The sequence below is a fragment of the Sparus aurata genome, chromosome 20 (assembly GCF_900880675.1).
Source record: "Sparus aurata chromosome 20, fSpaAur1.1, whole genome shotgun sequence".
In the NCBI taxonomy this organism is placed as follows: Eukaryota; Metazoa; Chordata; class Actinopteri; order Spariformes; family Sparidae; genus Sparus; species Sparus aurata.
The window spans coordinates 9,206,842-9,224,276 of record NC_044206.1 but is presented as its reverse complement, the minus strand read 5'-3'; the positions used below and the strand labels follow the sequence as shown (position 1 = coordinate 9,224,276).

General features: G+C 41.3%; 1 protein-coding gene across 1 annotated transcript in view; it reads right to left on the bottom strand.

Annotated features, from left to right (window-relative positions):
* shisa8b (shisa family member 8b) overlaps positions 1-17,435 on the bottom strand; it is a 45,751-nt gene that overhangs the window by 8,430 nt on the left and 19,886 nt on the right. Inside the window, exon 5 of the mRNA XM_030399208.1 lies at positions 4,251-4,364. Coding sequence (XP_030255068.1) covers positions 4,251-4,364 — 114 coding nt within the window. The remainder of the gene's footprint in view (positions 1-4,250; positions 4,365-17,435) is intronic.

Genomic DNA, 17,435 nt, shown 5'->3' with positions numbered 1-17,435 from the left:
AAGAAATTACACATTCTTCTTTTCACAAATGAACACTTGCATTCTTAAAGCTGGGATTGGTCACTCGAAAAAATCCAACCCAAAAAAACACCACCTCTCCTTTGACAGACATGACAAACATTACGACATAACAGTTATTTTAGCTTTTTTGGTCTAATAAATACAAAAATATACAATGCTGTTAAATACCACAATCATACAAACACAAGCAAAATGGCTGTTATGAACGTACCTCGCCGTGAAAATGATACCTTGGCTCAGCAGTTATTGCTCTTTGCTGTGGGTGTGTGCTATGTGCTAGCATTACTGGGTTAGCCACCAGTCTGTTGCTGCTGCAGTGACTTGTTGTTCTGTGGCTCAGTGGCTGTGTACTATGGCTGGATACAGGATACAGCGTCGGAGGCGGAGCCATGTTTATTCCTATCAAAGCTGCTCAGTGAGGCGTGAAGCCAAAAAAAGTTTGACTTCCTCACTCGAATTGGCCTAAAACAAGTTAATGGTGCAGCTCTTTTAACTTTTTCCAAATGTTATTGAACAGAACGCCTCAAGTTGTCATGGTAAAACAAGTTATTTCCCTGGGGTTGTAACGCTAAAAAAACTCATCCAGGTTTTTACTGCTGCTTCTTTCAAAATGCAAGCTAACGTGACATTGTAACTACATGGCTCGGCCAGCTTGTCAAATTGGCTTTGTGGATGGATGCTGTTCCGGGGAGCATTGTCAACAAACATGGCTATTGTTAGGATACTCAAAGCGATCAAGCTCTCACTGTGGCTGCTCTCTTCCATTCTGGTGTGACTGGCTCGCTAATAGCTTTAGCAATTTATCCTCATAGCTTTCTGGGAAACTCTGGTCATGTGCCTCGACAGGTAGGCAGTTAGACAGGCAAGCAAGACCGTCCAATCATTTCACTCGACCAAGTAATACGATTGGACAGTGGCAGGCACAGATTCATGATTTTTTTTTAACCCTCGCTTTAATCATTAGAATACATGGTTGCTTAGCTTATTCAGGGGTTCTACCTCTTTGTCTTCGCCTATAGCTAGCTAGCTACAGTATTAGTATATGGTTAGCAAAATGCTTAATGATAGTAAGAAACACTAAAACAGTTTACACTATAAACCATCAAATGTGAACAGAGAGATGATTTTGGATGTAAAACTAGATGCACAGCATGGAGTAAGTGAAGGTTGAGTCGGAGATGGTATAGAAAGCAAGTTGAATGAGAAAATAATACAAAAGCAGAAAAGCTGTGCCCAATATGAAGGGTCAGTATGAGCCAAAGAAGTTGTGCGTTTCTCACATTACAAATATATGCAACTATCTTGTTCATAAAATTTGAAATTAGGGAAGAAAATGACTTTAAATGAGTGGAAAAGATAACATGTAGAGTGAATCTGAAGAAGGCGAAGGATAGTCAGGATGAGGGAGTTTGAAGAAGATCAAAGGGGAAAGCTAGTGATTAAAGTATTTCCATTTGGTGTGTGCCCCGAAGGTAAATACTCGCGGTATTCCTCTTGTGCTGGCAGATGAGAGGGCAGGAGGCACGGAGAGCGATGACGAGCGCAATGGAGATGATGGATGTAAAGGTATGTGTGTCAGGATGTGGGGACACAGCAGTGACGGTTTATAAATACCCTTGCCCTGAGTCCGGAGTGTGCACGTGGGCGTGCGTGTGTGTCATGGGCTAGCATGAATGTCACAGAGAATTATTTAAATAAACTAAAAACTGAGGTCATCGCCGCTAGCGTCCTGGCTACATGAGCAGTAACCTTGTCTCTGTGTGTGTTTTTACAATGAGTCCACTAACAGTAGCTGTTTTTTTATTTTTTACTTATCTTATTCAACAATAGGTACTAAAACTGCTTCAAATCAAAACTTTGAGAAATAATTATTGATATATAATTATAAATACACTGAGTTAAAAATGGACCTGCCTTAGGGTCAATATAGCACAAACTTTATACTGGGTTATCTTTATCCAGCACCAACTGGGTGTTTGACCCTGTGTCAGCATTATGGTGTTAATTTTACCCAAGTACCCATGGGTTAAAACCACCCAACAGAAGGTCTGTTTTGATCCATTAACCCAGTTATGTAAAAATAACACTGAGACTTGATTACTGCAGGAAGTAAGCCTGGGAACTGGACAAATCTGTGAGCTCATGTTCAGACAGATTTCTCTGCGACCTGGTTCGCGATGGCCCAGTCACAACTATTTATCTAATATGGGGTGTGTTTGGTACAGTGACTGTCAAAGCGTCACCAGATTTTAAAAAGTGGCAAATCTGGTGAAGCTGCCCAAAACTTTTCGCCTAGAGGGCCAAAACTGAAACTTGGACCACGGGCCAAAAGCAAGCATTTGTTAAATGTATTGTTAAGATACAAAATGGTACTATACATAAGCATTGAAGGCAAGTAAGAGAAGAGATTGTGTGATTTATTTTGTAAGTCTGATCTAAATTGTTGTCTCCTGTGTTTATGACTCAAGAACAGGTGGAAAAATAGGATCCCATATTCCCCTAATTGACTAACATCCTGCATAAAATGTCGCTCCGCCCACTGTGTGCAGATTATGGAAAATAATTTGCAATTTGGGATCCTTTGTATTTAAAGTGAATTTTTTACCTCACAAAATATAAAACCGCATAAACTTTTTTATATAGTCAATTACTGTTTTCAGTGCTCATGAGCTAGGAACCTTACCTCAGGAGCTACTGTAAAGCATGTCGATCTTTTGAGGTGTAAAAAGTGTAAATAAATTTCATGTACAATGTGTAAAGAGCGCTGTTGCTTGAAATATCTACATTGACGAGCCGTGATTTGCCTTTTGGCTCACTGGTAGGGGATTGTTTTGTTTTGTTCTGGTGGGACGCCTGGGGTTGGATGTCGTTGTGTACACTGTAGCACCCACTACTACTCGAGGACAACAACATGTGACCAACCTTTGTCGTCTGTACAGTCACCTGGTAAAAACCCTGCAGCCTCTTTTCATGACTGTAGTAGCTTTGCACCTACATGACAAATCTCTTACGAAACCATGTCTGAGTCACTACAAAGGTGCAGTTAGAGACCATACAAATAGTGACCCAAAGGACAATGTTCAAAAAAGTGAAAATTGTTGGGTGGATTTGTGTCCATATGTGCTACTGCAAACTAGTAGATTGGAATTAATGCAATCTTGACAGTGCTAAACAGCTAGCCCCATCCTTTCCCGGTCCAAGGCTCCTGTGCTAACGGTGTAAACACTAACACACCCTTGGTCCCTGAGCTCCCAGTCTGAGCCGCTAACTGTCTAGCTATCTATGTGAATTAGCTGAGGGCATCTACAGGTAGCAGCAGTTAGCAGCACTTAGTTGTCACTCTGGTCATAACACACCTTTAAAGTAAATGTCGTAAAAAAAAGTGATGTCAATTATTCATTCCTAAATGCTGATTAAGGCAGCCAATATAAAGACATAGCTTCTTCTGTAACACTTTAGAAAAACAATGAAATGCTTCAAAAAGCTACTTATAAATACCTCAGTTACAATTTTCTAATGCTCGCCCGAATACTTTTTATAGCTGAACTGCAGTATTTATTAATCGGTTATAAACATCAGTTGCATCTTTACAATAATACATAAAAATAATTGGTTTATAAAGAATTGTATTGTGTGTAAACAGTTTAATTAAATATAAATGTGTCATTCAATAATGTTGGTTATCATAAGGTTACCACTTTTTCTATGTGTTTTAGTGTGCTAGTCAGATACTGAAACATTTTTCCTATGTAAGATTAGTGAGTAGACAGCTATCATAAGTCTCAGACATCATGACAAACTATGTGCAAAGTGTTTGGAAAATTACTCTAAATTAAGTTAAAGGTTTATTTTGTCTAGATAAAATCAAAGTGAGGACAATCAAGGTATGCTCCCCAGTCATGCAGTTTTCATCATGTTTGCGCCAGTAGTTTCTTCCTGCCTAAAGGAAGATCAGTGCTATAATTAAACCTATAGTGTGACTGATTGGATAGTTCGTAAAGCCATGGGGAACTGTAAAAGAAAACCCCAGATTACATCAATCTCACTCAGAGTCACTTCCACAACAGGAACAGCATGGTCTCCTCTATAAGATCACCTCCCAGTTTGCCAAGAGGCAAAGATTCCCTCATCACCTGACAGCTCCTGTACTGCCATCCTACTGTACTTAAAGGTCGCTGTGTCGGTTGGAGTCAGCATCACCTTGTGCGTGTCTTTGTCGACCAACTTACCTACAGCTTTGAGGGAGGTATATTTGTTGAGTCCCACTGTGCTGTGGTTGCTGTGCGGGTGTGGCAGCCCTTGTCCGAACGGCCCGTAAGCTGAGTTATTCAGATGGTACTGTTCTGGTGAGAGACGGACAGAGAGAGAGTCGGAGTCAGTGGGAGTGCTCACATTATCTTTGTGGTCTAGATCAGAGTGTGCGTCCTGTCTCATACATACAATTCATATTGCTTTTTCCAGCCTTCTTCCATTCTATAGATGATGTAACCATACCATAGTAGCCATATTTAGATGGTAAATAAATAAATCGTGGCTTTGAAGCGTGGCTGGATTAGCCCCTTAGGTAGTCCTGGAGCAGAAATGAGCTGTGGGACCCGACTGACCAACATTTCCTTCCACCCTGTGCAGTCTGGAAGCACCCTGTCACCTTCAAGTACCCCTGTGCGTACAGTACACACTGCTGACTACACATGGCAGCTTCACTGTAATTTTCCTGCATCCCCAAATCTAACACACACTCATGTGCAGCATGTGAGCAGAATTTAGGAAGAAGAAGAAGAATCTTTATTTGGTCACATATCATCCAATGCACAACATAGTGAAACTGGTTCCCTGTATTCAAACCATCCCGAGGGAGCAGTGGGCAGCGTGTGCGCACCCATGGAAGAAGTCCAGATCTTAGTCAGTGCCTTTGGTCGAGGGCACTGTTCATGTTTGATCAGCACTGCCTTGTTTAACAGTTTGATCAGAGTTTTTCAGCCACCCCTTTCACAGTACAGAAACAATATGGCGGCTACTTCCTGTTCACCATTTTTCTGTACTGCAGCTGTGAATATTTGTTTCACAACACCTGTTGGTCATCTGTCGGCTCTTTTAGGACTCCTGGGGGCTCTGGTTGTAGGCAAAATGGAGAGAAGTTTAATATTCTCTGATGCTGATTGAAAATTGGCAAAGTTCCAGTTCAGATGTCTGCGCCTGGAAATAAGTGATTTCACTCATTTGGTTTCTTGACCTTTTTGCCTTCAACTTTTTTCCACCAGCAGCTTACAACAACACAAGTACATTTCTTCACAGTTCCACTTGCACCGTATGAGACACTTTAAACAGTTTTTTGTTTTGTGTTGTCTTTTTGCACTGTTAGTGAAGATGGAGAGAGACGTGATCCAGTCGGATTCATACTGTGGATGTTGCTAGCCTCATTCATTACCTCCTGTGTCATGGCCCTAAAGCCCATCATTAGTTGTACTGGGAATCCTTCAGGTGGGAATGTGCAATGAGTAAAGCGCCACACAAACGCTGGATTAACGAGAGTTTAAATTCCTCTCCCCTTTAACTTAGAGGCTGGTGACTTTCGGGCGAGACAGCGGCCCCTACCATGAGAGCCAGCCAGTCCCATGATAGCTGAGGTGAGGTTAATAAACAATGGAACAAACTAGCTGAGAGAGTGAGGCCCTGGCTATTAGCATTAATGAAGTCCACTGATGCAGTCAGCGCACTTGATGTCAGCCCTGGGGACGGATGGACACACATGAAGTGCTCACGAATGTCCAAAACACACACAGACACAGACACAGACACACACACACACAGACACACACACACACACACACACACACACACACACACACACACACACACACAGAGACAACATGGTTTATAAAGTCATTTTGATTCGAGCAACAGAATCAGTTTTTGTTTTAACATCTTTACCTAAAAAGTGTGTGTGTGTTGTGTGTGTGTTTGTGTGTGTGTGTGTGTGTGTGTGTGTGTGTGTGTGTGTGTGTCAGTGCCCCTGTTTGTGTACACTCTATGGATCTTTTCGACTGAATGAAACAGTTAAGTGTATTGACATGCTCAGCAATCTGGTTCGCAGTGTACAAGTACACTTGTGCCAAAGTGTGTGTGAGTGTATCAGGGTGTCCCAGTGGGAGAAGCACAGCATCAGGGACCAAAGAGAGTGACTGTCAGTGCTAAGAAAGAGGTGTACACGGCACAATGTCTGAATACTAATGACTGCACGCACGCACAAGAAAGAATCGTGTGGTTCAGATGACGAACAGAGACGGAGAGCTGGTGAAAGAGGGAGAAACATGGAGGATGGCGGGTTGCTGGTGGAATAAATTATAAAATGCTGCTGAAGCCAGGTGGGTGGAGAAATGTCAGGAGTTAGTCTTTACAGTAACAACATTTACAACTCTGACAGTGATTAAGGTAGAGGACCTTAATCACTGTCACATACACTCACACATACATGTGCTGTGTGCTGTGGTTTAAGCTGATTAACCGTGGAGTGTGTGTGTGTGTGTGTGTGTGTGTGTATGTGATCAGTGTATCAGCTAGTGTATTACAGCGGTGCTGACCTCTCAGCATGAGCTAGATTAGCGTATTATGAGGAAAACCTCCTCTTCACACTGTCATCATAATCATCACTGCCCATCACTACTTATATCATCATCTTTCACTACCTCATCGCGTATTGTTCCTCAAGACGTCACTGGAGCAACAGTAAATAACTGACAGGTTAGAAGACACACTGGTACTGTACAGTATAATCACTGGTTATCGTGACAAGTGAAGAAGAGTGTGTGAGCGTGGATTTTATTTCAATATTTTACATCATTTATCTGTAGTACCGTCACACCAAAGGAAGTTAACCTCAAACAATCATCCTTTTCAAGTGTTTTCAGTATATGTTACTTGTGATATTGCCGGTAAACAAAAAGGGCTGTGAAATGGTCACATTTTATCAATAGTTTAAATGTGATGTTATATTTTTGTTGAACAGTATTTAGTACCATTTTTACACCAAAATTAGTGCCTTCGTGCAGTTCTTTTTAGAGCGATACCTCTGCTAAAATAGGGCAAATGACACCTTTCCCATTGCCAGGAAGAGAGTTTGCCTTTCTGTTTTTTCTGGTGTGTCAAGTTCGACCTCACAAATTGTCCGAAAACTGAACTGTAGAACATAGTCCCCCCCTAGAATAATTTGAGACACAATTAATAATTTTTGAACAATGCAGTAGCAGTTATTAACACCAGAATGTAAGCGGTGCTCATTATAATCACGCAATAATGTGCTATCTACATCTGTAAAGATTTAGTCCCCCCCCCATTCCCAAATGGTTGAGTCCACCCCACACTCTTTCCAACGGGCAGAGCTAGCAGCTGCAGCAGCGTGTGGACCATAGACATATATACATAGACGCCTCATTGAGCGCTGGACCGTACGTCGACGTCGCCGCCATATTGGAGGAGGCAGATCCGCCCCGTGAACTAATACGAGTCAATGGAGTGAACTTTATAAAGCTCCTTCTACAAAGTGCTATAAGTTAATGTGTCTCATTTACACATTCACACACATACGGATATATTCAGGAAACAGAGAGGAACCAAAAACAACGTCTGTAACGTTCTCTGAGGATTATAAATGTTAGCTAATCCTCATATGTTCAGTATACAGGTCGGCACCAAACCATTTTATAATGTTTTTATGAGTGTTTACAGCTGCTAATGTATGTAACGCTGTTACTGTGATGATACATGACAGTTAAATATTCAATCTGTCCATAATAACCACATCCTGACATGCAAATGAGACATCTGTCCGCCATACTGTCAACTTGGTTAATCTAATTTAACTTTATATGGACAACTGACTGCATAATATACGAATCAGAATCAGAATCAGAAATACTTTATTGATCCCCGATGGGAAATTCAAGCGTTACAGCTGCTCCCATTCAAAGTCAAGAATATGCAGAAAATACTACTACTATGATTTCACTAATAATAATGTTGAAAACTATATATGGTGCATATTTATAATAGTAGCCTGCTGATACTTCACTTTTTTTTTTTTTACCATGAAATGTTATTTTATACCATATTTGTCATGGTGTGTATTTCTTCACTGCTGTTGCAGTTTCTCATCTTGATTTGCAGACTTTATTTTTGTCGCCATGATATTATTAGTCAAAAATCACTGTATTTATAAAATGACGGTGTTTTTGATTCACACAGATGCCACATTTGCATGTCAGGATGTGGTTATTGTGGACAGATTAAATATTTAACTGTCACGTATCATCACAGTAACAGCGTAACATACATTAGCAGCTGTAAACACTCATAAAAACATTATAAAATGGTTTGGTGCCGACCTGTATACTGAACATATGAGGATTAGCTAACATTTATAATCCTCAGAGAACGTTGTTTTTGGTTCCTCTCTGTTTCCTGAATATATCCGTATGTGTGTGAATGTGTAAATGAGACACATTAACTTATAGCACTTTGTAGAAGGAGCTTTATAAAGTTCACTCCATTGACTCGTATTAGTTCACGGGGCGGATCTGCCTCCTCCAATATGGCGGCGACGTTGACGTATCGCAGCAGCGGGCCAACCCACTCAATGAGGCGTCTATGTATATATGTCTATGGTGTGGACGGTGCCTGCTACTCACACCGTGCTTCGCGGGGTAAGAGGTCTATACCACACAGACATAGCTACATACGTTACAACAACACACATCCCTTTTACAAAAAACGCCAGGTCCAGGCTGTCTGCAACATTTATCCTGCATTGTTCAAAAGCCTACTCAATTACGAGTGCTGTTAAGCTAAGTTAAAAGCTACAGATAGTGATAGTCACAGACAGAGAGGAGGAGAGGGAGAGGACAGGACAAGAGCAGTAATCATTATTTTTGTCATTCTAAAAGACTGTCTGGATACAAATGTCAGAATCAGATATTACCGACATTTTAGATTTATTTACAGGAAGGCTTTATCCAGTTATCCAGAGTTAATTGTCTTAACTCTCTATCTGTAAAACTGTTTTACAGATAGAGAATTAGAATACATACAGTTTTGTGGCATAGTTGTCAGATGTTTGTTGACAACACAATAAATATATATTTTTGAAAATTGTTTTATGTTATTCTTGAAGGTATTTCCTTTAGTTTTGGGATTGTTTGGAGCTTTTACCTCTTGTAAAGATATTTAATGGACTGTGGTGGAAGTTAGAACAGTGAACTAAGGTATTATGTCAGGTGTGTTCACATAAAGTCTATTATTGGCACCTTCCACCTAATACCATTGTTTTGTATTGCTGGGTGAATAAACAAGAACTTGTATACAGGTAGGGTAAGGACTAATACAGTATAATGCAATTATTGTAATTATCATTACTTTTGACATTTTTTAAAACATTTGATTTGAACATGCTGACAGTGCAAGAGTGCAACACTGAGAGAGAGAGAGAGAGAGAGAGAGAGAAAAAAAATAGCATAATCTGATATCTTTCATCTGGAAAAAGGCAGTTATCTGATTATGAGAAATCTGATAAGCAAGCTTAGATGTTTGCCTGATAATTTGTTTATTCATTGCATGTGTACATGTTAATTTGATTTCAATCATTTTGTTTTAAATCTAGACATGTGCAGGTGGACTCAGCCAGTGCTAAGAAAGGTCTTCTGCCTGCCTGTTGGAGAGATAGAGAGACTAAAGCGTCAAATTGCGGTAAAAGATGCTGTATAAAAGACAGGCTACAACTTTTATTCCTTGTCCCCCCCCTGGAATTATTCTCTAAAATTTTACTGTTTATTGTCCCCCCCAACTATGAAATGGGATTTTCGCCCCTGCTGTAGAAGCAGCAGACCATATACTTCATCATCAAACTCAGCACTCACTGAAAAATAGAAAGTAGACGGACATAAAAGCACTGAGCCAGAGTCCTCAACTTCAACGCAAATCATACCATTGGGCTGGAATAGGGGTGGAAATTAGCATGTCCACAAGGGTGATATTTTTCCATCACAGCCGATAATCTAGAGCCAAAAACACCCTTGATTACTGCGGAATCACTTGACCTGGAAATGAATGGCGATTGAACTCTTTCTCACTGAAGACAAAAGCCATTTTTTTGTCCTGAGTGGATGGAGTATAAATTACAAAGGATTTTTTACATCATTTTTTATTGAGCTTTGGAAAAAAAACAAGAATTTAAGACTTTGCAAACCTTATCTCCTAAACCCTTTTTTTTTTTTTTACTATCTTAAGTACCACACTCCATAAACAAACTTTCAGCGATGCACACACAAACCTAAATCAGAATGCTTATGTTGTAGTAACCATGGCCGAGAGCACACACGCTCCCCCGCACAGAAATACACAAAACAATACCTCTTAATTAGTCTATCTGCTTGGCCAAACCCTCTTTCAGGTACAAGGTTTCAGTGATTGCGTAATGGAATAAGTATGCAAGTGCATGCGCAAGCCAACACATAGAACAGGACCTGAGGGAATGAGGAGAGGTTCCGGTTCCAAGGTTGTGGATGTTAAACCTCCAGCATGGTTGCACATATTAATTTCTCCATTAAGCACTGCTAAGTGAGCGTCTGGCATCGAGATCTTTTAAGCACAGAACAAGAGGGCAGGAAAACTGCATAATGAGTTATGTAATATCTTCTCTCGGCGGGAGTCACTGGCGGCGGATGATTAAGGTGAAGATCGGGCTTCCTTTGTATCATCTGTCTGAATGACTCAGGAGTGTTGAAAGAAGCTGACAGATCGGAGGGACGAAGAGAACAACTTGGCCCAGAGAGGAGGTGGTCACATATTTGAATTGCGAGGGGGTGTCCACATGACCAGAGTGAGAGAAATACTAAAGAATGGAAAGTGTGTTCATTTATTTAAATATTTCTTGCGAAGTTGTATTCAAAACTTCTCATAATAAAGTATTTATTTTGAAAACTACACGTAAAAAGGTTATATATGGAGGAAGCAAAATCATCAATTCAAACAGTATATGAATACAGGTATCAGCCAATCCCTTTGCTGCTCAGTTTTCTCATACAGTCCTACCATTACCCCTCCCTCTGAAACACTCCGTTTAACCTCCTGTCTCTTTAAGGCCCCACCTCCTGAATACCCAGTCTACTCTGATTGGTCAGCTCACACAAACCTAAGCGAGCACCGCTAACAACAACAGAGCAGCTGTGCTAAATGAATTAATACGTGCCAAACTAGCCACTCGGAATAATGAATGCAAATGTGTGACATGGTGATGGAGTGTGACGTCACCAAGTCGCAGATTTTAAGGCGGGACTACTGATGAGGCGTTTTAGGAGCAGTGTTTTCTGTGGGAGAGAGGAGCTTCTGCATGAGGGGACTTTGACCTTCTCAACTACTTCTTCTAAGGTCTTTTACATGCACAGAAACCTATTAAACAGTAAAGGAAAGGAAAAAATGAAATATGTGACTGTTTTTTTTTTCAAAAAGTAAGGAATACTTAAGTTGAGTGTCTCCTGATTGTGTCATAATGGCTGATTTTCCCTTTACAACATACTTGTTAACAACACTTAATAATTAATAATAAAGCCACGCAGACGTGAAACATTCTCTGATTAGCAGGTTTTTTTTTTAGATGAGAAGACTTTTTCGCTCATCTTGCAAAAATACTGGGTTATCAATAAAATAACAGTCATAACAGTCACAGGCGTCTACTTTGTCTACTGTTTTGACTCTCTTGCTGGTCTGGAAGCAGTTAACCGACTCTAGCAGATGCGCTAATGATGCACCAGCATGACATTTAGATTGGGATTCATTTCCAGGTCAGCAACTTAAGAGGAGTTTAAGTTTTTAGGAGGAGCTGAGGGAGTTTTTGATGTAATGGGAATCCTCTCTCTCTGTCTCACACACACAAGTACACACACAACTATACCATCTGCCCGCTGTCTCCACTGCCGTGCTATTGTGAGTACTCATGACCGTGACAAATGCTAAGAAAAGGCAGCGAGGCCGACACATGTTTTCTGTGCGTTCTGTGTACAAACCTGCATGTCTGAGTGTGTGTTTGTGCGTGGAGCGATACATAAAAGCAGCCTTAAGTGCCGCCGGGAGAGTGATGAAGGAGAGAGTGCACCGCATGCTGTCTGTCATCGCCGAGATGAAATGTGAACGTCTGACTGAGAGAGAGAGTGACGGCACGGGAATAAAGCGAAAAAAGCCGAGCGTAGGCCACCAACGCCTGTCATCGGTGAGATCATACAAGTCTGAGTGCATCATCATTTACTGCAGCAGAGTCAGAGCAGACAAACACAACCCTCTCCCACCCACACGCACTTTTTTTTAAATCCCCCCTCTGTGCGATCTGCTGAGCTGGTCGCACACACTCCTCTTGTCAGAGTGATCAACACGACATGAGCAGGGGAGCAAAGATTCATCCCGAGATCATTAATTTACAAGAATAAGTAGTTTGCCTCTCGTGACCCCAGGGAAGAGTCGAGAGCGCAGGGAATCATTTTGGAGAAGATGAGCGCAAGAAAGCGACTCCTCTGACAGCTGGGGCAAAGAAAAAAAAAAAAGAAGTGGGAGAAGAAAAGGTGAAATTTGTGCAGAAGAGTGATTTGTTACTGGGTCACGCCACTTCTGCAGTCATCTTTGATAAATAGGTCATCACGTTTTGCTTCAAGCTTTCTCCGCCATGAGTCACGTCGGAGACTTTGGAACCAAATATTTGCCTCCTGCGCTCGGTTAATGTCAGCTGCTGATGGTTCATGTAAATGATGATTTCTGACTTTTTGGCATTTCTAATCATTAAAGACGCAGTGAAACAGAAGTTGGAGCATCTTCATCCTCTGTATTGTGACTTCTGAAGGTTTCACCCAAATCCCTTACATGTCATTGGATCACGTAATGCTGGGTGTGGCTTAGTGAATGGGACGTGCACGCCTTCCTCACCTGTGTGATCAGACCAGGATGACTACAAAGGCCATCAAGCTGATTCTTTGGGAATGCAAATACATGTCGTCACATATTGCCATCAGTGACATTGGTGAAGATAGTGTGAGATAACTGCACGTATACAGTATACGAGTCCAAGTGTACAGTACTTCCCAGTTCATCCTCCAAACACTGTATAAAATAGTCTTCTTGTGTGGCATTGTGGGAAGTGAGCTTGCTTTTCGCTCTCCAACCCTGGTGTTGTAAAATGTCCATTAAGTGAACCTTTAATCTCTCACCGTTAAAGTCAAAAAAAGCAAGTAACAACATTTTTCTAAAAGCTTTCCTAATGTAGGTAAGCAGCGGTGAAAGTAGTACTCGAGTACCTGGAAGAAGGGACAACAGCCGCCTGCCAAATTGCACCTTCAAAACCAGTCATGATCACATTTCCAACAAGAAAAACATCTGCTAACGTTTTGCCAACTTAAACAACCCGATGTACTTTCTTTTACACATTGCTTCGATATCGTTCTAAATTGCCTCTCCCCATCCGTGTGGTGAGACATGCTGCCAAACTGGTAGTTACCGCAAGCTTACATCAGCACTCCTGCAGCTGACTGTTGTTCATCATTATCTGTTTTATTCCAACAACACGGACAGCAGCTCATACAGCCTGTAAAGTTACCGATCCAGGATTTTTTTTTTTCTCACAATTTCGCAGGGACTTACGAATCTTAACGAAAAGATAATCAGGCGTGTGTGGATAGCTGATATCTACGATTGAATACAATTTGATTAAGATCCTGAGTTAAAGGGATATTCCGGTGTAAATTTAATCCATGGTCTAAATCACCGTGAAACTGTGTTAGACTCCCTCTCGAGAGATCAAGTTAGCAGACCGCTAATTTACAGAGTTTTATCAAGCAATACATTGCAGTAAATGGATCTAAATATATACCGCCACCAAAAAGCCACAAATAATGCTCAGAACAGCACCAAACTTCAGCAACAGTACAAATAGGGTCTCAGCACATAGTCTGGGGCATCTAACCTCCGCTAGCTTAGCTGGATTTCTATTGTGAAGCTAAAAACAGATTTCAACTCCCCCCCCATCAGCTTCCGGGTCAGGGAAGTCCCGACGCGACGATTACTGAGTGCAATTAGAAATGCTCAATTCCGTTCTTTTCCCTGTCCGCTCTCGATAATAACTGTTATAAACTGGCAGGTAAGACACATATGAACGTTGATTGCTTTTCCATGGAGTCATAATCATACATTTTCATCCATGAGCCGCGGAACTCTACTGCACTCGGTAATCGACTCGTCGGGACTTCCCGTCCACAGGAAGCTGCTGCAGAAGAGTGGTAAATTTTGTCAGCTTTTCAGTAGAAATCCAGCTAAGCTAGTGGAGTTTTAATGCCCTGGACTATGTGCTGAGACCCTAATTGTACTGTTGCTGTAGTTTGGTGCTGTTCTGAGCATTATTTGTGGCTTTTTGGTGGCGGTTTATATTTGGATCCATTTACTGCAGTGTATTGTTGTCATGCCGTCGTTTCTGAGGTTGATAAAACTCCGTAAATTAGCAGTCTGCTAACTTGATCTCTAGAGAGGGAGTCTAACACAGTTTCACGGTGTGTTAGACCATGGATTAAACTTACACCGGAATATCCCTTTAAACGGGACTGTTGGGCCTTGGTGGAGTAATGAGCTCTACTGAGCGCTGTTGCAGTCTAGTTGCATTTGAATTCAGCTTTTCGTTTGTAGGACGAAGATTTTGGCGTTTCTTTTTCGAAAAGTTACATTACCCTGCTTTTAAGTGAGTGTCCGCCACAGAGAGAACAGTCAGCAGACCTTTTAACACTTGCACCCAATAAGTTCAAAAGTGTTCAATTACTCTGTGTGTAATGAGCATTACGTTTTCCAAACACCTCTGTCTGCCATCTTGCCTACTATGGAAAAACCAATAATGTGCATCTATTTTCTGCCCAGGAAATCTATGTGCTGTTCCACTTTCTCCTGTGACTCAATTAGGGAGCGTTTTGCATTACATTTTGTATTTGCATACGCACATGTGCCAGCTTACATTCACGTTGTTTTACAGAAAAAGCAAAAGCATTCCTGCAGAAATCAGACATGAGTCTATTAGGGTGATCAGAGGATGAGGATCGGGGGAAAGAGGGAGGTGATTCATGATGAAGCACTGACAGGTCGACCCTCAAATGTCAGGATGTGAATTTTCTTAAAACCATGTTATGACCAAAAAGAGTACATGCTTCAGGCTGACGTGCTATAAGACTGTCTTCAGGCAAAGTTCTAATCACAAACTTTGCTTTTTTCCCTCCCAAAAATCAACACCTGTCATTGTGGGTTCCGATGTGATGTGATGAGGAGTTTTGTTTTGTTGTATTTGCACAAAGCAGCCTGCAGAACAGTTTTTTCTTTTTTTTCTGTTCATTTCCATCTGTTTTTATTGATCGCAAACAGCCAGTGGACATTTTCCTCCTCTGGGAAAAAGTGGGTGTAATGTGCATAAACACGGAACACATTAGCATCAATTGGTATCATCATCGACACTGATTTCTCTGCCAAGTCTGCTGCCTTTCACCACTGTCACTTCACATTAAGAAGTGGACTCGCTCACATCGCACACCTGCATTTTTCACCCATTGTGTTTTCATTTAGCCAATTCGCTTCCACATGCTGCCTTCTTTTGCAAGGCTGCACCATGCGCTTGAAAAACATCCAGCAGTGGAAGGACGTGTGGCCCTCCTGTAGCAGCTGGATGATCGCGTCAATCCCCAGGCAGGTCCGCGGTTCGCAGCAGTGGGGGATTTAAAATTCCTCGGTTACGCTGTCGACAACGAAATACGACTTAAACCTTTTTGAGGGCAGCAACAGGAGGAGCAGCTGGAGAGAGCTCAGAAAAAGAGAGGAAAGAGCGGAATTGGGAATGAAGAAAAGTAGTAAGAACGACTGGAAAGCCAGGAAAAGAACCTGAGAGAAAATCAGAGAAAGCAGAGGTGCCATGGAGTAATAAAACATCAAATATTTACATTTTCTGAATACAGTTTTGGCCAGTAGAGTGTTGTAAAAAGTAAAAAATAATGAAATTTAGTTACTAGTTTAATGCAGGATGATATCAGTTTGGTCTCTGCATTTGGGAGATGGTCTTCTCTGATAAACATTAGGTTGGCGCGGGACGCAGAGGCGTGATGAAGTGGCTCACCTCTAGCAAAAGAGACAAAAGACACTTTATTGTGAACTCCAAAGATTTTGTAGTGTAAGATTTGTGTTATTCTTCCTGGGATATACTCTAAAAAAACCAATTTGTTCGCTGGCAAATTTTAGTCCTACATTCACTGGATAAGTTTACATTCTGAAATCAGCTGGGCTAAGCTAACGTTAGCTTTTAACGGTCAGTAAACAGGGTCTACCTTAAAGTGGCTCTGTGGAACTGCACTGGAGAGGCACGCATATCCAGCAGCATTAAACAACTTCAACAAATCGTCCACAAGGCTTGTATATGCAATCGAGACAGATGGGGAATTTTTAATTTAGTCATTTTTCATGTCACGATACAGTCCACTCACATATGGTCAATAAAAGAGAGATTCATTTATGTAAAATGCACAACCTGTTAGAGAAATTAACCAGAAAGCTCTGGTGTCTTTCTTTGCAGTCTGTTTTGAAGGCACACTTGTGGAAATTTCCCGGGACACCAAAAACAGTGACTGCTCCATTTTTTTTGTATTCCTGCCCCCTAAAGATAGCATGTAAGAATTGACTTCCTGTGAAATTCAGAACAAGTAGCAGGCAGCATATCGCTAAAGTCTCTGCCAACATTTGCTGCCTACTGTAGCCATCTTTAGCTAGTTAGCTCAGTTACCCGTGGAGCTAGCGGTCCTTGTTAGGTATTAGAACAGTTATATTTAGATATAACAATTAATAATTGTATAAGTCTAATCTCAGTGCTTCCCAGGAATCCAAATCCAAACGGTAAAACCTGTATATACTTTAGTCTCTACAAACACAATTTAAAGTACTAATAAGCATTTGTTTGTGGTGTATGCGCCTTATACTTTAACAAGTCAGTCAAGCTGCTTTCACACACGACTCTGCAGATTTTCTTTCCAACCGAACATAACGGGCACCTAATTTCAACACACTTCACACACACCAGCCAGGAGAGATCACGTCAGCCACTGAGATCAACTGATATGTGGTCATTAATATGTATTATGTGATAACTGCAGGGCCTTCAAGTTCTGCAGTATCTGAGGATCACGTCTGCTTTTCACTCCATCACCGCTTGATAGATTTCCTGTGCGTCGGTGCTTCTCGCTGTGCTGCAGGCTCTCTGGCCACAAGCAACATTTACTCAGCAACTTGGAGGTGAAATAATAAGGCCGCTGCCAGTGTGGCACATTCGCTCAACAGACATCTGTTTTCCTCCTTTTTTACTGTTGCTTCCA